Source organism: Planococcus citri, chromosome 1, assembly GCF_950023065.1.
Source record: "Planococcus citri chromosome 1, ihPlaCitr1.1, whole genome shotgun sequence".
Lineage (NCBI taxonomy): Eukaryota > Metazoa > Arthropoda > Insecta > Hemiptera > Pseudococcidae > Planococcus > Planococcus citri.
Genome location: NC_088677.1, coordinates 43,076,376 through 43,098,798, shown reverse-complemented (window position 1 = coordinate 43,098,798; position 22,423 = coordinate 43,076,376). Strand labels below are relative to the sequence as shown.

Below are 22,423 nucleotides of genomic sequence, written 5' to 3'. Positions count from 1 at the left end.
CACCAATCCCACACGATAAATGTAATAATAATGATGAACGACATAAACCTTGATTTATACGTAAGTACGTAGTTTCAAGCATAGATCGTGCGTATATAGATGGTAATACAGGGGTAAACATGGCCGCTGCGCATACTTGGTTTTTGTAGCTGCTCTAATCAGTAGGAAGAAAAGTGTTGATTGGCTTTTGAGTTTTGCCTTGCGGTAGGTTTCTTCCTCCCTTAGCCGCCTTGCCATGATTCGCACATTTTGAATTTTTTTTTTTTAATTTTAAATTTCCGGAATTTCCCCCTTTCGAATACTTGGGCTCACAGTTTTGTCGGTTTTTGCCTCTGTTGTGATTACAAATTTCAGAAATATTCAACTTTTAGAGCGAGCAATATGTAGTTTAGTTCATTACATTAGAAACATACCGGCTGCTGGATGCTGGTTTAACTAACATGGCTGCCCTACGGCTCTGGCTCTTCAGTCTTCAAAAACATAAATCACCTCAGGCTCAGCTCAGTGTACCATTTTCTCTTGATAATTTTGAGAACTTCGTGAGAATGATGAAGTTGAAACCTACTTTCCCCTGGGGGGCGTTCTACTTAAATCCATCCCAACTAGTGTTGGGCAAATTCGCGAATATTCTTTTTTTGCTTGCGCATGCGCAAGAATATGCGCATTTTCTTGCGCATATTCCGCAGATTCTTTTCAAAAAATAGAACATTATTGCTTAGTTTAGAGATAATAGGAAACTTTCCATGAAAAAGTTTCAAATTATCAAGGAAAATTAGAAATTTTTAAATAAAAGTGATGGTAAAACTTGTAAATTGTGGAAAATTCTAGAAAAATCTTCAAATTTTTTGAAAAAAGTCGTGATTTTTATTTTTTTGAGAGAATATTCTCCAAGCATTCGAGAATATTCGCGAATATTCGCGAATATTCTCAGATTATGCGCATTGAGAATATTCTCAGGCCAACACTAATCCCAACGGAAATGATACATCAATTGAAAATTGAATAAGTAAGTATTATATACGGTCACGGTCGACGTATTCTATATTCTATAAGTTTCATCACACAATCACTATTCATTCACTATCCCGCTCATTACTTCCATTCAGATTGCTAGGTATTTAAACGTTGTGAGGATTTTATGGTCATATGTACTCTGTATGACCTACGTAGTGAGGAACTTCAGAAAATGAAATCAATATTATCAACTAACACATTTTATATTTTCACAGCAACATGATTTTAACAAAGTTGTACATACTACACTTACTTTAGGCACATCTGATCCTTTTTATAACACAGTAAAATAAACGCATCACCAATTTGGTACCTAGCTTAATTTTTTCACGTTAATTAAAAATTGAAATGAAAAATCATTTTTATAAAAATGAATGAAAAACATTCACACATAAAAATTTTAAACAAGATTTAAAATACTACCAACAACATTGAAGTTTTCAAAACACATTCACGTTTGACATAAACAATAACAGGAAAAATAAAATTGAGGAGGTAATACTACATATCACAAGTAGTTGGCTAAGTACTAGATATTCATAAACTGCTTTTTATTAAAGATTCTCTAGAAGCTTTGTGACCAGCAGAAATGAATTCTGATTCGATTGTTTCTTCGGTAACTGATTCTAAAAACGCCGTTCCACATTTATTGGCAACCAGTTCATTAATACCGGATGCGTGAGAGTTCTGCAATATGAAAAATTCTTCGTCATAATGTTGTTCATAATATGCATCATTATTATCAACTAACGATACAACTGGCAAATAAAACGTTACTCACGTATAACTGCTCCGATTTACCTAACGGTGTATTGTAGAAATGAAATCTAATGAATTAAAAACAACGGAGTCATAATATTATAAACGTGAACAAATAAGTATACAGCTTCACAAAAATGAAAGAATGTTTGGCTACCTGTGAAAGAAATGTGATTTCGGTTTGTAATAACGATACGCGATAAATCCTAGCGCCACAATTAGACACAATAAGACAAAATAGGCAAATGCTGTGCTGAAACTTGATGCGGTTCCATTTTTTTCCGATGGCTTAAGAGAGCATAAGATGAGACGATGGATTAGTCTAGGTACTCATAAAAAGCTAAATACGCACTTACTACTTGCATAAAAAAGACCAATATTCACCTGCGTTATGTCGTGCAATGAAGGATGTTTTTCGCCATAAGACAAACATTTAGGACCAGCGGGAGTTAACGAACAAACATCAGAACAAACATTCGACACACATGGATCGGAAACTAATGAATAATAAAAATATTAACAAAGTTGATGTTGGGCAATAGAAATAGTGCAGTTGAACCATACACTAACCGTTTCTTTGCCGGCTTTCTTGAAGCACAGAGAAGTAACGGACATTTTTCACTTTGGACTTGAGTACTTCACATTTTCTGGGCGGCAGTCCATAAATTTTGCACTTTCGAACCGGATAAACGTTGGATTCTTCTGAAGCCCAATAAATTGAATTTTCGAAAAATGAAAAACCGGCTATGTGCGACTATGACAGAAAAAATGTTCGAATCAGATACCTACTTAAATACCTGATTACCTATGTCCGAATCAAAAAAAAGTAAATAGAACATGAATAAATAGTAAGTTTCATTATGAATAAATTACCTCAATGCGTAACACTATGGTAGAGTTACTTCCATCATAATTCAATCGTATGATTATACCATCATGTTTTTCGTACAAATATAAATGCTGCTCATAGGAATCAACGGAGATGCTGTTAATAGTGTATGTAATCGTTGCAGTTATTTCTTTGACATTTTCTCCATTACAATCCGCTCTTTTTATTTTTCCCATGTTGAAGTCACCGCTCCAAGAAATACTCTCAAACCAAAATAGGTATCTAAAAACCAACACCCATCAGTCAATATTTCATACCAACAAAATCAAAGAGAAAGCGATGCGCGACTTATACCGAGCTCTGTACTTTGTTCGAATTGACCTACCCTGCAACAGGATCCACGGCGATGGAAAGAATTTTTCCTGAATATCCCGTATCGTAAACTAAAGCGGACAAGTTTTTCGCGCTAAATGATGTCACCATTATTTTGGAGCGAGATCTAACATAATAAATATTCCCCGTAATCCAATCCGCAGCAATACCATAAATGAAAGGAGGAGTAATTCTCGCGACTTCCAATTTTAACACATCGATTCTGATTATTTGCGAATAATCCCCTATAAAAATAATATGTTTCGAAGTAGGTAAACAGGAAAATTATATCTATAAAATGCAATTTTATGCAACTAACTATTTGAATTTTTAAAATCGACTTACAAACTGAATATACAAGTCCTCTCCTATTATCAACGTCCATTGCAGTAATCATACTTCCGCTGGGCAAGTTCAACATATGAGTAGTGTGCATCCAATTATTTGTAATAACGTTCAGTTCATCAAGAGAGGCAATCACGAAGTGCGCAGCTTCACCTGAAATATTCAGCGCTTACATTACATTCAGAAACATATCGACTTCATCTAAATACCTGAGTTTACTCACCGTTTGCTTTACATGAAACACGGTCAGATTTCAAAGTGTATTCTGAAGAAAAGCAACTACAAACAAAGCTTCCCGGTGTATTGGTGCAGTTTTGAGCGCAAATATCCTTTTGGCATTCGTCGATATCGTTACACGTTTTATTATCGAGTCCTAATTCATAACCGTGGTTACATGAACAATATGGTCCGTTTGGGTCTTCATTACATTTTTGAGAACATCCAAATTTTTCACATCCGTTACCTAATTAATCAAAGAATCAACGTATACATAACGTGGAAAAGCATCAAATAGCGTAGGACAATACGAAGCATTTCTACCAACTCACCACACATTCCACCTTCATCGGATTTGTCTGAGCAATCCGGTATATCATTGCATACATTTGATAATGCTATGCATTCGCCATTAGCACAACGAAAACCTCCGCAATCCTTTTCTGCAAGAAAATAATTATAACCAAGTCCAAAAAATGACAGAAACATTAGGTTTTAGAAATTCACAAAATTATAGTTACTGGTGACATTTTTCGATAGACAAGCAGCTGTAGTTTCATCAGAATTATCTCCGCAATCATCATTATGATCGCATACCCATTCCTGAGAGATACATTTTTTGGAATTTTCACAAAAAAATTCGTGTTCATGAATACATTTATTAGGCAAGCAATTATCTTCGTCTTCTCCATTTAAGCAATTGACAACGCCATTGCACCTACATTAAATAATTCGATACACATTGTAATTTCTTACAGTTGTTTTCATTCAGAATTCAATTCGCTCACACAATAGGTACCTACCTAGATGAAATTGGTATGCAATGTCTTCCAGATTTCGTTTCGCAATGAAATTCTGTCCTTGAGTTGCATTGCTTATACAAATGAACGCCAGTATGATTAGTATAATAAAACGAAGTTTGTGAGTAAATATTCCGATTTTTGACACAATCCTTATCTTCATCCGAATTATCACCGCAATCATCATGTCCATCACATGTTACCGATATCATCACGCAGTTATCATTGGAGCAGTGAAATTCATCTTTACCGCAAATACTCGAGGCTACAAAATTTCATCATCGATTTCATAGATCACAGATACGTACATATCACGTCATGTATCATTCAATGCCACGCATTAAACCATTGAGTACTTACAACAGCTAGTCGTTTCGTCAGTTCCATCGGTGCAGTCGTTTTCACCGTCACAGTGCCATGCTAATGGAATACATTGACCTGAAACGCACTGGAACTGACTGTTTTGGCATTTTGCTTCATGACAGTCTTTTTCGTCTAAACCATCCTTGCAATCTACTTTACCGTCGCAACGAAACTGTGATTGTATACATTCCCCATTTTCGCATTTAAACATACCTGCACCGAAATCAACCACATGAGTTAGCATCACAAAAAATGAGAAATTTTACAATTTATATGAAAATATAAAGTACCATCGGTACAGTTGGCGGAGCAAATTTCGTCCGACTTATCGCTACAATCGAAATTTCCATCACAACGCGAATTCTCATCGATACATTTTGTTCTATCGTGGCACATAAATTGTCCTTTAGGACACAATTGGCGACAGTTTTCAACTGACTCGTCTTCTCCATGAAGGCAATCTTTACGATTATCGCAAACCTTAGTCAACGAAATACACTCTCCGGTGAAGCAAGTGAACTGTTTGGATGAACACTTCGGCGGAAGTTTACACGTGGCACCATCTATAGCCAAAGCGTGTCCAATCGGACAAGCGCAAATCTAAAATAACGACAAAGGTATTCGAAAAAATACATATTATACAAATTGAAAAGTGAAACAAATATATCTTTACTGGTTTTCCTGACGATTCACTGGAAACTAAACATATATGACTACACCCTCCGTTATTATTTGAGCAAGCACTTGAATTGACCGCAGCGTAATTATGAGGATTATTAATCATTATCGCTTCATCATCATTCAATTGGTCAACATCTGCAAGATGAAAAAATAGGTATCGAAGTCAAACAATCCAACATACGCGTAAAAACAAGAATGCCCAATTTAGACGTTTTCTATTCAATAAATTACCTAATTTTATATAGTTCACATGCCCTGTAGCATCTGAAGTTTCTAACCAATGAATGTACAGAGATCTTTTTTCAGTCCAAAACAGTGCGTTATCCATGAATGTGATACTAACGGGTTCAGAAGTTTTTGTGTGAGAAATTCGATTGTCACCTGCAAATAAAAAATTTCAAAAAGTTAACATCGAATTGAACCACTTAGGTACTCAATTAAAAATTCATTTCATATTATATTAACCCTTTTCATCGACGCTTTCAATAAAACCGGTACCAGTATCCGCCCAAAATAAACGTCTTCCCAAAACATCGAAATACATTTTCAAAATTGGTCCTGTCAACTCGTCATCTAAAAATCGACTTCGAGACGTAAGTGACCCATCCATAGATAATCGATCGATTTGTACACGCGAATAGGATATTAAAAACGCAACGAACATGTACCTAAAAGGATAAGACCGTAATACTGGTAAAATTCACTTGAAATAAGTAAAATTGGCGTATCTAAAAATATTACAAGCAAGTCGCAACTCACCCTTCACTTGGAACTAATGCGATTTCAAAAGGAGTTTCTGCGGCAGTTCCCGAAAAAATGACGGTTTTTGAAAACGTATTCAAATTCATGGCCTCAATCAACAAAGAATCCCAATCGCTCCAGTATAAATTATTGCCATAGTTATCGTATTGGATCGAAGGAACATGATTAATTCCTCCCGTAGGAAGCGTTTTTGTCGTTTGATTCGTTAAATCGTACGATTTGATGAGATTTGATTTCGAATCAGCAATCACTACTCGACCTAGTAAACAACACGCCATTTGAAATGTATGCAATTATATACACCTAATTGAAATCATTTCTACTCCATTTAAATTTCTCACTTTCTGATAAGTAAGTCATGGAAGCAACCGATTCAACATCCAATGCGAAATTTTTAATTTCAGGATGACCCAAATGTTTGTGCTCGATGAGGTATATATTATTTCTGAGTCCCGCAATTAACAAATGAGGGTATTTTTTGAGAAAACAAGTTTTTGAATCTTTGCTCAGCTCTTTGTTGTCGGGGCAAGCGCACGAAAAACTCAAACTCTTCTTTGGACCAGGAGCTAACAAACACATATCACTGCAAGGATTATCATCACTAGCACATGGATTCACAATCTATTGAAACAAATAGAACATGATTATAATATCACACGAACGTCTAGAGACTGGAAGATGATTGCAGTGTATTTTGAACAATTTCTTCATATTTTTCTTACCGCTCGTTTATGATGTGATGGATGTTGTACATGAATACTGTACATCGTATGCGACGGATCTCGAATCAAACTTCTTCGGTTTTTCCCAGTAAATTTGTCACATTCCAAAATTTCATTTCCATCCCAATTACTCCAATATAATTTATTTTCAAAAATAGATATAGAGTAAGGCGATTTCACGTATTCAGATGAGATTACCTGAAACGAAAAAATATTCCAGTAGATATTTTCCTGAGAATCAACTGAAACCATACAGGTGCTCGTAAAAACTAAAAAAAAATGAAATCACCCTTCGATCAGTCCCATCAAATTTGATGGATTCTATACGGTGGTGTTTCGCATCCACCCAATACACTCGTTCATTAGGCGTATCAGCGCAAATTCCATTCGGCCAATCGATATTTCCAGAAACGAATACTTCTGCTTTGGAACCATCCATCCCGGATTTTCCTATCATAGGTTTCGATCCCCAGTCGGTCCAAAAAAGTATTCTAAACATAAATAATTCCATCAATTTTCGCCTATCACAAACTATCCTACCAAAGCGAGTCGGAGAAAACTTGAATACGTACCCATTTTCCGGTGAAAGAGTAATAGATCTTGGTTTATCAATATTTTCTTGATGAAGAATACTACAAACCCAGCCATTACTGCCGCAAACACCGATATGTTTAAATTTAGAATCCGTAAAGTAGATATTTCCAGTTATCCAATCTGCGTCGAGGTCTTCCGGAGTGCCTAAGCCTTCACAACGCAGAAAAATTCATCAAATTAACATATGCGATGTTTGAGAGCTACGAAACTCATTAAATTCGCAAACAAACCAGAACTTATTATCAAATGTGGCTTGTAATCCTCCATGGATGCTTTATATATTCCAGTTAACCCTTGTTGAACCACTGTCCAATAAATATTGGAACCAGCTACGCTCACTCCAGGAGAAACGACATTGTAATCGATTATACTGAAATTTCGAAGACTCTGCACATGCATTCCTTTAATACCGGACGTCGACGAATACAACAACACCGCATCTTCACCTACGAATAAACAACGAAATAATCGCAGGAATTTCACCGAAATCAAACCAATAACATAGAATTTGATAGGCACCATTCATTTTGCAAGTTTTCCCATCACTTTGTAATACGTAATACGAATCGCACCCACACGAATATGATCCTTCGGTATTGAAACATTTTTGATCGCATATACCGTATACTTCGCACTCATTTACATCTATACAAATTAAATGAATTTTGAAATTTTCAACAAAAAACCTAAGCAGGTACAATCGAACTAATTGACAAAACCAACCTTGACATCTGTTGTTACTATCTAGAATAAACCCATCGGGACAAACGCAAACAGTTGTTTCCGGAAGGCGAATACACTTATGTGTGCAGTTGGAACAGACTTTATTGATTTCTGTTGGTAATGGTAACAGAAAATAACTATACATAGAATGAAATTTTTATAACTGACAAATTTCAAACTCTTACCGTCGGAACAAGCTCCTCCTTCGTCAGAGCCATCGAAACAATCTTTATGAAGATCACATGTTTTATAGACATCGATGCACTTCAATTTGTCTTTGCAAGCGAATTTACCATTATTTAACGTGCAGTTGCTCATATCCAAAACCGGGTATTCTAAGAACATAACGATTCATGTAGACTCTAGTAGGTGCTTGGAATATTACATTTAATCTAATTTGAGTCCGAATTTACCACAATGTTCTTCATCCGAATTATCGCGGCAGTCGGACATACCATCACAGCGAAATGACAAAGGTATACATTTATTATTCTTACACTTGAACTCGTTGACTTTGCATATTTTCTGCAATCAGAAAACCATGTTTTCAAGTCATCAGCAGGATACGATTTCTAGTTCACGAGTTCAAAAAATTTGTCAATAGCGAACCTTTTCACATCCGATTGTTTCATCGCTGTTATCTGCGCAATCAGTATGGCCATCGCAAGTCCATGCTTCCGGAATACATAAGTTATTACTACAGCGAAAGCTCGAATTAGTACATCCATCACTTCCCGGCTATTGAGAAAACATAAAAACGATAATTGATTTAAAACAAAAAAACACATTAATCCCAGACATAATTCAACAAAATGAAAGATTATTTTAGTGGGCGTATGTGAAGTGTACATACCGGATCATGGCAAGCGATTTCATCTTCACCGCCATCACAATCTTTGAGTTGATTACATACGGACGTGGAAGGAATGCATTTTGAATCGTGACATTTAAAATATCTGGGACTTCGGCATTTTATATAATCTAAAAATAAATTTTAATTGAATCCGATTTAAAAATAATCTTTAGTGGAAACGATCCTACTCACGCGTAAGTTGATACATACCGCAATTTTCCTCGTCCGATCCATCCGCGCAATTGACCTCACCATCGCATATTTGTGCCAAATCGATGCACCGGCCATCGCACACTTTATTACTATTACACTCGTCGTTTGATTCTCTTGATTCGAATAAGCCAAAAAGATTTCCAGTTCCTATACAAATTCACATTACGTATCTAGGTACATAATTCTAAATATCGGGCTAAAAATTCAAAGTCACACCCACAAATAACATACCTGCAGCCAAATGACATTTTAAAACATGAAGACACAGCACTATTAACATTCCCGTAAATTGCACTCTCATTTTCAATATTAAAATTCCAACTACAAATTACAATAATAAAACGAGCTTGTTATATTATAACAAACGAACCAAACTCTTAAATCAAAATTTAATCCACATCATTTTAGAAAACGTGGTTACTTCGTTTGAATAAATTGCATGGCTTAACAAAGACTTCAGCACGAAAGAGAATCTTCTTTACAACTGAAGTTCAACCTACTAATCTTATCGAATGTAAAAATCTAACGAAAAACCCAACCATTTAGTGCCATAGCTCAAATATAGCCACGAAAACTTCCTTTGTCAAGTTATCTGAAAGGAACTGGTTAAGCCATGTCGAACATTTATCTAGTTTTGATTGTTCGCAAATAACCAAGAGAAAAATACCGAGTACAGAACAGATATTTATCGAGTGCATTGCTCTAAAATAAGTCAAATTTAAACCTGATTTAAGCATATAAATTAACAGAAATATGTAGAATACTTCCAACACCTAGCTACATAGAGGTAAACGTCAAGATTACAGCTTCGTTCATTTAAAATGTGGATGAAAAACATAAGATTGAATTTTTACGAAATTTTAATGAAGAAAATATGCATAAATATTGTAACGATGTTAGAATAATTTAAACGTTAAACGTAACATTACAAACGTACAAAATTAAAGTAACGAAGGTACGAAATAATTACTATAATGGTTATTTAATACTTGAATGAGCTACTACAAAAAGACAAAAATCATCAAAATTCTTGTCAAAATATAGAGTAAACGTCAAAAGTTGATAATTTGTGTAGGTATAGATACATACACCGCAAGTTTGGTATCTTTGGTTTATAGTTTAATCAATTTGAAAAAGCGTGGTTTTCTAAACACGTATGATAATACTCAGTTACAACGACGTTTTTCGTCAACGACATAAAAATATAAATGCAAAATTAATAATAAATATAGCACTAGAAACACATTAAATTTAATTAAGAACTAAATAAATTACTGCGAAAATATAAGTAAACTTTTAAAGTATAAAATCACAAGTACCTTTTAGTCATTATTCGCGAGTAGGTAAAGTATGCAAAAAATCATACAAATTTCATATAAGCGGTGTATAATTTTCTTTTTAATGAAATCGCAATGAATTCTAGTTCGAAAAAATACAAAATACAACTTTTTTATGGAAACACCTGTTGGAATTTCAAATTTTCACCTGATTGAAAAGCAAAACTTGTAATAATTTAATAAATGAAAATCGATACAAATGAAAGTGAAGGTAAAAAATATTCATATGCGTATACGTCTTTTCATTTTTTATTCTTCATTCAACACATTACTGTACCCATTAACTTACATTAAAGTAAATTACCCACGTAATTTTGCACAAAAAAATTATCATCGCATTCCAACAAAATACATAATAAATATAAAATTTTGAACATAATTTGTTTTCCCATTTACTTAATAAAAATAAACCTTAAAATTAAATAAAGATCAGATCTCCCGAATAAGTTGAGTTTTGCAGAATAATTTGAAGCAGGTAATAAAAATATAAAGTGGATTGTTCGAATTAACAGCAAATGAAATTAAATCCCATTAATACAATGGTAAAAAGCGAATAAAATTCGACAAAATTGAAAAGAAAATTTAACAAATTGAACAGGAAAATTGACGTTGCTTTGAAAAAAGCAAACAAAAAATTAAAAATTACTAAACGAAAAGAAAACAGGACGGTCGAAATCAATACTAAAATAAAAATCCAAGTGGTCAAATATTATTCACAGAATACATATTCTAAGAAAACGTCATTAAACACAACCACAAAAACGGATTTTCTTGGTTCGGATTCAATCGAAGAAAACGCACATAAGGCATTACATACATCGAAGGTAAGTATAACTTAAGCGAACGAAAACACCGAATGTAATCAAATCGAACAAATAATGCAGCTTTGTTTCACGCATAGAATAGAGGATAAAACTAAAAATATGACTATCAAGTTACCATTCAATAGTGAGAATATTCATATCACACAAGTAACAAAAAACTCGGTGAATATACTTACATTAAATTTCATCACGAATGAAAAATTAACTACTAAAAATACAAATGAAAGTCAATAAATTAATACAGACAAAAATTATGACTTGAATTATTCGCTTACTTTTATCACAAGCTAAATAATTCACGCACTTTCCACAAAACTAGCTGGAAATAAACCAGTACGACCATTCCGTTGTAAAGTGCCTTTATACCAACCGTCTTCTCGTTTTTTATGAACGAATATGATGTCGTCAACTCTCAATTCTAATTCAAATTCGCTATTAGGGGGATACGGAGCGATACATCGATACCTATAATAAAAAGAGACACGAATATGAAGCTTGGATGAGAAAATTTCGGAGTTATTTCAAGCAAAATATATTCGATTCAGCTTACCTTTCTCTAGGTAACGGAGCAACGGGCTTATTTTTGTGCCTATCTTCATAAACGGTAGTATCTAAAGAACTGGATTTTCGATGACTAATCACTGGCTTATCATCTTTACTGAGTTTTGAATTCGACGGAGAAGCGGTGTTACTGTCGGACGTTCTAAATATGTACAATGTACGTATATTCTTTAGTATTATATAATTTAATTTAGGTGATCGAGTGCAGAATTTTTACATGGATATAATACAAAAAACAAACAAAAACAAAGCACTATGTACTGCAAATTATTACTACCTTGGGAACTGATTTTGCAAAGATGATCGGTGTTTATGTTTAATTCGCTGTGATCCACCAACTATATTATGATTGTTAGTAGAGCTACTAGCATGTGTTGGTGTATTGTATGATAACTGACTTGGACACGAGTCAGATCTAAAGCACAATTAGTGACACAACAAAAATGTATGAATTTAACACATTCACAACACATATAGCTTCTCATTAATTAAAGCAGCCGTGTATGAAACAAAAATGATAATACAATATATTTGGGGAAAAAGAGTTCTGCACAATATAATTTCGTTTTTTTTTTTTTTTTTTTTTTTTTTTTTTACTGAAAAACACCAAGAGAGAGCGCGCATTTTTTTCAAGTATTTACACAAGTACCGGGTGCTTCGCGCTTTGATTCAAAGAAAAACATAGCAAAGCAAAATGTTTTACACGCATTCACAATTTCACATCTTTGTGAGTATAAAAGAACAGCATTAAAACGTATAAAATTCCAATGATAAAAAACGTAGTTACGTGCAACATTTACAACATGAAATCGGCGCATTCAGCGTGTTTATAAAATCAAACAATAAAAAATTTCAATTTAGAATTGATCGTAGGTTTTGGATTTAAATCTAAAATGGATCATCATAAAAACGACAACATTTGACAAAAAATTGAGTATTAGATACATCATTTCAACATTTAATCACCCATCCTCTCCCCTTTTCCAATAAAAATGCTCAGGACAAAAAACTAAATTAGGTATTCATTAAAACGAACCATTACACAATTTTTCTTCAAAGTCATCCAATGGAGACATTTTTTAAAAAGCAAGTATCAAAAGACGAATTTACACGCCCGTGAATACACAATCAAAGTAAGTGCCGGTGAGAAGTTATTTAAAAACAATGAAATGCAAAGCTGTATACTACGAGTGAAACAACGTAACATTATTGACAGTACGTATTTCTTGGGCCAATTTTCGAAATTTATACTCCAAGTAAACAAGAGGTTAATCATAAAAATATCAATACATACTCGAAAATAGGAAATGTATCACAACTGCAAAACGTGTACTTACCGAGCATGAGCAACTGGTATCATTACTGGCGATCCGCCGTCCTCGAAAACTGGATTATCTATTGAATACGAAGAAGTAGGAGGTGGTGATTTGGATTTTTTCATGCTAGTTAATCGACGCATCAAACTCACACTTCCCTTATCTTTCTTCTCTTTACTCTGCATAATATAAGAATAAGAAAATTACAATTGTTTATCGAAGCAAATAGGTACATATATATTCTTTCATAAATAACAACGAAAATTACCCTTTCAGATGATTTAGAAGGTTTGACGCCGTTTGATTTCTGTGGTGCACTGGTAGATGTAATAACTGACGATTCGGTGCTCTCAGAAGTTTCATTCTTGGAACGACCTAGACAACAAGTTATAAGGGCTACATTAATGAACAAAAAAAATATATATATAAATATATATATATCAAGATCTTACAATGGAACACAATGAAAAGTAACCAATTTCGTGTTTTGGTAAATGTACGATACAAAAATGTTACTTTTAACATTCAGTTCGACGTAGTATGCTGTAGATAGAACAAATCGTGAAATTGACGTACAAAATTTCTCAATGGTAGGAGATTTATTCTATATCGTTTCAAAGTATGGGACACGCGTAAAGATCGTCTCTCTTATCTCATAATCTGATAAAGATTTTCAAAATCAACGTACTTTTAGCAGTGGACACCGTGGTAGTTAACGATTTATCTTGCAGCGATTCAGAACAGGAAACATGCCAAACAGTAGACGAATTCTTCTGACTAGTTGTAAAAAGTAATATGGGGCTGACGGATCGAGCAGGTAGTTCCGGTGGAGCTAAACACGAAATGTTTCCATTGCCTTGAGCGGCTGAAAAAATTTCAACGTGAATTCCATTTTATCGGGAAAAAATTAAAATAATGAGAAAACAATTACGTATAGGTGACGACACAGAAACAAGATTTGACTTCGACTGAGGGGTAGAAACTCTAACTTCCGATGATGTGTGCGAATCATGTCTCGGAGATCCAGATGAATGAACCAAACCTCTCAACTGAGCATGGAGCATAGGTAATGACCTACACATAGTGGGAAAAAGAATGTAGTAAATACTTCAAAATATGTATTTCGTTTCAATGCAAAGGACATTTATGTACTTACTTGACTGGTGTGACGTAGTTACCAGGAAATACACCGCATTTTTGGTTAGGATGTGAGGTACCTTTGTACCAACCATCTTGACACCTTTCAATCACCGTATATACGCTTCCTATTTTCAATTCGAGTTCATCGGTTTTTTGAGGCTTGTAAGGATATATAGCGATATACCTATGAAAAAACAAAATAGAATTACCCTGAAATTCCCATAACACGAACGTAAATAGTTTAAGAAAACATACATTGCTGGTAAAGAGGGAGCACCATAAAGTTTGGAAGGTGTTGATGAATTTTTGGAAATTCTCAAGCTACTTTGTCTTTGAAAATTTTCGATTACGTTTCCGTTGACCTAAACAGAATAAAAATAATAATCATGATCGACTACATCTGGTCAAAATGAAACAACATTTCCTTACCGGTTTAGATAATACATTTAAAGACTGAGGTTCTCCACTTTGAAGAGGTTGTTTCTTTCGATGGTATGTTTGTCTGGTCGGAGTTTCTTCTAAATGCGTCGCTGTGGGTTTTTGTGATGGCAACTGCAGGGATTTTTGAATTCGCTGCTCGGTTTGATTACGAATTGAATCATCATTAAGATCACATCCGAGAGCATCATCAGGCTTTACAATTTCAGCGGAATGTCTGCAACGTAAATTGAATACAACACGGGTCCCTAATATTGAATAAGCGGAGTCAAGAGAGTCAGACGCGTTACCTATGAACAGCCGGTGGCGCTTGGTACGGAGGCGGTTGAGCACCTAATGTAAAACTATGTCTTTTGATAGCCGCCGAATTAGTCGGCTGACTTGATGAAGGTGATATTGAGGGTGAAGAAGGAGTAGTACTTTCACTAGATGATGTGGGAGATGTTGTGGCAGTGGAAGATGACGATGATGATGGTGATAAAGGACTTGCGCCGTCATTTACACCAGCCTATAATCGAAATACAATTTTTTTATTACTACTGACATAAGATTTAATATTTAGAAACCTTGAAAAGTAGCACACATTGATATACCTGTATCATACTTGAATTAACATATGAACTGCTTTCAGTGGAAATTAATGGCAAAGACTCTTCAGTCGGTGTAGGTGGAGGATCACGAGAAAACGTTGTGATACTGCAAAATAACAAGTAGAATAATATAGTAAAGAATAGTAAACAAATATTTAAAATTATTATAATAGAAAAATGATTCATCTTACTTCAACGAAGCTTTCATCAAATTTTTAGCGTGGTGATTCATCTCAACAAAACTAATAGGAAACATACCGATTCTATCGTCCAATTTCCCTTCCGCCCAGTTTTCATCAATTCTTCGAATTACTGTTATGATATCTCCCTAAAATATACACAACGAATTAATGGAAATGAATGCTTTGAAGTTACAGTTTCTAGTACAGTAAGTAACTCACTTTGGTAAAATACAGACAACCATCATCTTCGTGACATTTGTTGAAGTCATATAATGCTTTGCATTGTGGGATATGAGAAGGATACGTAGCAAGCAGAGGTAATTTTACTTGCACATAAGGAAGAGGAAATACACCCAAAACACCATTACATTCACCTTGATACCAAATATTATCAATTTTTCGGCGAAATAAAATCACATCGCCCCTTTTAAAACTCAAATCTCTGAAATCGTAAGAAATTCATTAATATACATCGATTGACATGCGTATGTTCGAATATGCATAAAATTAGACGTACCCGGGTTCTTTTGCTATGTAGTCATACATAGCGATGCCATGAGGTTGATGAGTTTCCGATCCTTGGGAACCCTTTAAAATAATACGTTGTTAGAATACAGCAACAAAGGAAAAAATTATTTTTAGAAATCGAAAAGCGAAAAAATGAGTCGATTTTTTGCATCAACTGTCGACCAGGAATAATGTATTTTCGTTCTAGTACATCAGATAGCAACCCAGCCACTGCCCACTCAACGGTGTAGAAATAAATGTTGAACTCGATATGCAATCGGCAGCTTGCAGTTGAAGCAATCGGACTTCTCTCTTTTTCGTTCTCAGATAAAGAAATTTGAGTACTCACTTGTGGATTTAGAGATCTGCTTCTCACGCGTAATTGTGAAGAAAACGCCGAAGTTGTGGATTTTGACGATTCCGCGATGGGAACTGATTCATTTGGAAATGAATGAACGGCAGATGTGCTTCTTCTAGGTCCATTTCGCATTCCTTCTAAAATTCTCATTAATAAAACATTTGGAGGTAAATCTTCGATTCCCACTTCCACCAAAACTCGACATTCTGGACATCTCAGTTCTTTGTGGGTATGCACAATTTCTTCCAAACATTTTTTGCAGAACGTATGTTGGCAGGGAAGAACTTTACTATAAGTGTCAAGTCGTTCCAAACAAACAGAACATTCTAGTAAGTCATTCAATGTCCATTCGTCCATCCTGGCATGCTGAGGTATATAATCCCGGATGTTCTCAAGTATCAACTTTTAAACACAGCCATTTTCTGTAACAGTACATTAAAACAAAGGGTTAACACGAGCTTTCCTAAATGAACATTTCAAAATAAATTTTAACGCAACAACTGCAGAAGTAAGTGAGAAACTATGCAATTACTATGGGAAGATCAATAGGCCTACTCTGTAGCAACTACTCACATTCGATAGACAATGAACTATTACTACAAATATCATGAGAATGGAACAGCCATCACGTAAATCATTGAAATGACTAAAATTGAGAGAATTTTCTCCGGAAATGATCAATTTTATCAATGAATTCGGGCACAAAGCTGACTAAGAAAACAGTCAATTGGTACACGGTAACAAAGAATTTACGAACCTGGTTTCATGGTAACATCAAAACTAAGTTGCAAATGTTTCAAATGTCGTAAGTAGTTTTATAAATTACACTAATTATTGTTACATCACGGCATTCACAACATTTTTATAACATAAAATTGATGAATCGGAAATTACGAGAATCTCCCGAATGTAATGTATGAATGATGAAGAATGAATAGAAGTAGAAGATGAAGATGCGATGATACAATACAATACAAACGAACAGGGAACAAAAAACCTGGATAAAACATGAAATGAATAAAACGAGAAGTTCGCAGTGCGCACGCGCACAAAACTTTTTGAAATTTGAACTGTGATCGATTCGAAGGATTACAATTATGACTGTTTGGATATTCGAAAAATTGTCCATAGACATGTCTAATGATATGATGATACACAAACAAAGTACAAACTAAAGTAATATAGAGTTTTAACAAGTAGGCCAACTAGCGATGGGGAAATCACTATAACGATAACATTTCGTTTCGTCAACACCTGCAGCGCTAGTGAGTCATTTTACTCATGGTTTTATCACTACGCCATAAGTGTACATACAATTTTACGAGTTATAAATGCAATTTTGACAATTATTCTCGGATTTGGACGAACTTTTAAATGGTCTCAAATTAAAGACGACGAAATTCCGTGTCCATTGATGTTAAATTTATAACATTTCGCGCAAAAATAACGGTTCAATGAATACTTCTATTTAGTTCTATTACCACTGTTTTCATACTATGTACGTCATCTTTAAACCAAAAATACTCGAAATTTGTATCGAACACATATGTATTTTAATATAGCAAAATGTTCACAACTTTATCATCTTTAAAATGGTTGTTTACCGAAAGCTGTATCTTTCACCGTTCAAAAGTTTTCGAAGTTTGAATTTGCGAAAACTAGCTGCAAGAGGTAACTATTTATTGAACTTTAAACTAAAATTACTAAAAATTTTCATCGAACACAAAGGTATTTTAATATAGCAAAATGTTCAGAACTTTATCATTTTTGAAATGGTTGTTTACCGAAAGTTGTATCTTTTACCGTTCAAAAGTTTTCTAAGTTTGAAGTTGCGAAAACAAGCTGCAAGAGGTAAGTATTTATTAAACTTTGAACTAAAATTACTGAAAATTTTGATCGAACACCTAGGTATTTTAATATTGCAAAATGTTCGTAATTTTATCCTCTTTAAAATGTTTGTTTACCGAAAGCTCTACATTTTATCGTTCAAAAGTTTTCGAAGATCAAAGTTGCGGGAAGTAGTCTCTGATCAACACTAAATGACATGATAATAACAGTGATTATGATTACACAATTTGACCACTTTCCGCAACTTTGATCTTCGAAAACTTTTGAACGATAAAAGGTAGAGCTTTCGGTAAACAAACACTTTAAAGATGATAAAATTACGAACATTTTGCAATATTAAAATACCTAGGTGTTCGATCAAAATTTTCAGTAATTTTAGTTCAAAGTTCAATAAATACTTACCTCTTGCAGTTGCAGCTTGTTCTCGCAACTTTGATCTTCGAGAAGTTTTGAACGGTGAAAGATACAGCTTTCGTTAAACAACCAATTTAAAGATGATAAAGTTCTGAACATTTTGCTATATTAAAATACATATGTGTTCGATGAAAATTTCAAGTATTTTTGGTTTAAAGATGACGTACGTAGGATGAAAACATCGGTAAACAGAAGTATTCACTAAATCGTTATTTTTGCGCGAAATGTTATAAATTTAACATCAGTGGATACGGAATTTCATCGTCTTTAATTTGAAACTATATAAAAGTTCGCCCGAATCCGCGAATAATTGTCAAAATTGCATTAATAACACGTAAAATTGTATGTACACTTATGGCATACTGATAAAACCATGAGTAAAATGGCTCACTAGCGCTGCAGGTGTTGCCGAAACGAAATGTTATCGTTATAGACAGTTTTCATTTAAACGCCGTAAGTGATGGGCTACTTGTGTCAACTCTATATTACTTTAGTACAAACAAACTACAAACTACAAACTGAACAAGAATTTTCAAGATTGTTTTCCATTCCTATGCGAACGTGTCCCGAACCCGAAAGTAAAACTAAAAGTCTATACATACTCTCTAAAGTCTAAATTTTGAAACCGTCAAATTTCACTGCTTAGCAGTCACGACATTTTGCCTTTTTTAAAGCAGTAGTTTTTGAATTTTGACTGCAAAACAGTAGAAAATCTACTGAATTGGTCAGTCAAACTGTCAAAATGATTTTTTACTGACCAATTCAGTAGATTTTTCACTGTTTTCTCTAAATTTGAAACAGTCCAATTTCACTGCTTAGCAGTCAGCAGTCACAACATTTCGCCTTTTTAAAAGCAGTAGTTTTTTACAGCAAACAGTGAAAAATCTATAAAGTTGGTCAGTAAAAAATCATTTTGAGTGACCAATAGTAGATTTTCTACTGTTTTGCAGTAAAAAACTACTGCTTTTAAAAAGGCAAAATGTCGCGACTGCTAAGCAGTGAAATTTGACTGTTTCAAATTTAGAGAGTAGGGTGTTTGAGCGCTCTACAGAACGCTGCAGAATTTACAGACAACATAAAAAATTAGGGGTTTCAGCGCTCATGAAAGACTCAAAATAGACAAATATAGATTGCTGCAATGCAATTTTACAAAAAACTGAAAAAACTGTAAACATTTTTTAACGTTTTCTGTAATTCCTGCAGGTTTCTGTAACTTGCTCGAGAGCGCTCGCTCGAACACCCCTTAGATAATTATTTCACATAAATACTTACCTACCTTATGTATACCTATGTATGCATGTATGTATGTATTTTTTGTTGAATTTGGAATTTTGGATTTGGATTCAGGGAGAAAAAATATCGAAAGACCAAGACGCTGAAATATTTTCGTTACAAATATGAACTAATGTATAAAACAAACAAAACGATTTCATTCGTCTCTCGTATGTTGTCAAACGAGGCAAAGACGCATGATGCGTTTCCACTCTCCAATTTCCATCAATTCATCAAAACCAAAAAGATCATGTTACTAATACTGAGAGCGGGACCGATGAACAAATAGAAATTGTTCAACATTATGAAATGATGGTATGAATGAGGTGAAATGGTATACTTTATGACGTAATGCAGTTTAGTTCAGTACTTACGTAGTTGAGAAAAATTGTCTCATTGGTGATTGCAAAATCGTATACATGAACATGATAAACTTGTGCTTGACTTGTGCTAATTGAGCTTTCAAAAATTCAAACGGTTTTCGATCAAGAATTCAAGAAACAAACATTGACACGTAGACTATATGAGCTTCTGATGAGTGGGCTGTCAACATTTATTGCCCCTATTCAATTTTTGAAAAGTACCTACACACATTTATGTACTTAGGTAGACTAGGTACATGACAGACGCGACGTTAACTTATTTATTGATCAAAAATAATCACCTTGTCACTTGTGCCTTGTGTCAGTCGGCTGGAACAAACTATACCTACTACACCTATCTACCTAAAATGAGAATTAGTCACCTTTATCAGAACGTGGCGTAATTTTGATACAAGATCTGTTCTGAATACAAAGAAGATGCTTTTATTCCTATTTAGTTTTCTGTTCATTCATTTATCGGTTTTGTCGAAGCATACAGGAATAGTCAAAAATGACCCTCAAGTTGAAGTTTTTGTTCCTTATTGTTACTTTTTGTTCAATTTAATATGTTAGGTACCCTTTAATTTTCATGGCATAAAACTATTAATATAAAAAAGTACATTCGGTGAATACCTACCCGTAGATATCGAAATCATCGATCGCAGATCTTCAATTTACCATGAATAATAAGTAAGTTCCTGTTGTAGTCACAGGTTCCAATTCTAGAATTCCTGGTAATTATTTGATATTTTTAAAGAGACATAAATTCGAACATGTCATTCACCAGAAAAATGTCGTGATACATAGATGAGAATTTGGCTAGATATTTTCGGAATCGAGTCGACGGAAAGAGAAAGAAGACGAAGTGAATACGACAAGGTAAGTGAATTTCCAGTTTAGGTATACCTACTTGTACCTATCTATAGGTACCTACTTAAAACAGAAATACGAGTAGATGCCTAAATGATTGTTTTAGAAAAATTCTTTGCATTTCTTGACCTTATCATAACAATTCATACGATTAATCTAGTAAGTTACGACCAGGTGTGTATGATTCGTGGCAATTTTTTTATTTATCACGAGCAAAGTTAAACAAAAATTCAAAAATGTTTCGAGGAATTTATTAGATTCTTATAACTTTTCGTTTTCAAAAAAATGTGTTTTTGTTCAATGCACTGAACCTAAACTCAATTTATCAAGTTGAAATTTTACTCCACTTTCTTGTTAGAACTTAGAAGTGTTACAATCAACGATCCTTCAAATGTTCAAGTAAGCAACTCATTAAGCTTGTTTTCAAAAAAATTATAACGGAATCATTTACGCGCTACGCGGTGACACGAACTAGTTTTTTTAATATTGTTTACCCGCGGAGAAACGAGATATTTTAATTGTCACCAAAATCTTAATTCTGTCGAAGATGAGCATTTTTTGGTAATTTATCCACATATACTTACCTAGTTGCCTAACTCTCAATAGATCACACGTATTTATCACCGACATCAAGAATTTCAAAAAATTTTTAATAAAATTGTTGTACTCGTATTATAGGGATACACAAACATTGATTACTTACCTAAGTATTTTTCAAAATTGAATGAATGAAATTGTAAGTCATCGATAACGAGATTTTTCACGGGCAAACTTAGAGAGTTAGGGAAGCATATTTAAAAATTTGCATGCATGCATGCATGCATAGTAATGAACTAGTCTGATTCTGCGAGTAAAAAAATTTCGACGATGTTTACCGTTATAGCCTAGCTGACAAATGGTCCTGATAAACCAAATGCGGTACCTAACGATATATTCAGATCGAACACTTTCCAAACCTCATCGTATACATTACAGCGTTCTTATAAGTATAAAAGGCATTTCAATTTAAAGTGATTTGACAAAAAATGAACAAGAAAAACTGGATTAAGGGCGCGTAAAGGTCAACCAACGATGATTTGACCACAGCCGATGAGATGAAATAACAAATGTTGACCCGCGACGAATCATTATTAGTTCTGATGATCTTGATCCTCACCA

At 34.1% G+C, this 22,423-nt stretch overlaps 2 protein-coding genes across 4 annotated transcripts; both read right to left on the bottom strand.

Moving 5' to 3' along the window:
• Nucleotides 1-1,198: 1,198 nt before the first annotated feature.
• On the bottom strand, nt 1,199-9,761 carry LOC135832099 (vitellogenin receptor-like). The gene is made up of 31 exons (XM_065345097.1): nt 9,478-9,761; nt 9,244-9,393; nt 9,034-9,161; nt 8,790-8,918; nt 8,594-8,705; nt 8,366-8,515; nt 8,181-8,291; nt 7,977-8,102; nt 7,688-7,903; nt 7,436-7,607; nt 7,153-7,354; nt 6,864-7,061; nt 6,483-6,762; nt 6,139-6,400; nt 5,845-6,047; nt 5,611-5,760; nt 5,372-5,514; nt 4,989-5,298; nt 4,696-4,911; nt 4,339-4,600; nt 4,057-4,253; nt 3,868-3,978; nt 3,543-3,782; nt 3,320-3,472; nt 2,988-3,219; nt 2,647-2,884; nt 2,344-2,527; nt 2,158-2,270; nt 1,931-2,061; nt 1,796-1,841; nt 1,199-1,701 (listed from the first exon to the last, which is right to left on the bottom strand). Exons 1-31 carry the CDS (start codon nt 9,545-9,547, stop codon nt 1,552-1,554), a joined length of 5,385 nt encoding a protein of 1,794 aa, XP_065201169.1. The 5' UTR covers nt 9,548-9,761; the 3' UTR covers nt 1,199-1,551.
• Nucleotides 9,762-10,088: 327 nt separating this feature from the next.
• LOC135832101 (E3 ubiquitin-protein ligase SH3RF3-like) lies at nt 10,089-18,256 on the bottom strand. Of its 3 annotated transcripts, none has more exons than XM_065345099.1 (17): nt 17,257-18,256; nt 16,491-16,921; nt 16,152-16,222; nt 15,854-16,076; nt 15,644-15,780; nt 15,456-15,558; nt 15,153-15,370; nt 14,854-15,079; nt 14,680-14,786; nt 14,441-14,608; nt 14,216-14,358; nt 13,973-14,149; nt 13,553-13,659; nt 13,306-13,463; nt 12,246-12,383; nt 11,958-12,110; nt 10,089-11,872 (listed from the first exon to the last, which is right to left on the bottom strand). In XM_065345099.1, the coding sequence occupies exons 2-17, from the start codon at nt 16,854-16,856 to the stop codon at nt 11,704-11,706; spliced, it is 2,664 nt and encodes an 887-aa protein (XP_065201171.1). In that variant the 5' UTR covers nt 16,857-16,921; nt 17,257-18,256; the 3' UTR covers nt 10,089-11,703. The 3 variants fall into 3 exon arrangements, with proteins under 3 accessions (XP_065201171.1, XP_065201172.1, XP_065201174.1); XM_065345100.1 differs by lacking the exon at nt 17,257-18,256 and adding an exon at nt 17,073-17,096; XM_065345102.1 differs by lacking the exon at nt 12,246-12,383.
• Between the last annotated feature and the right edge of the window lie 4,167 nt (nt 18,257-22,423).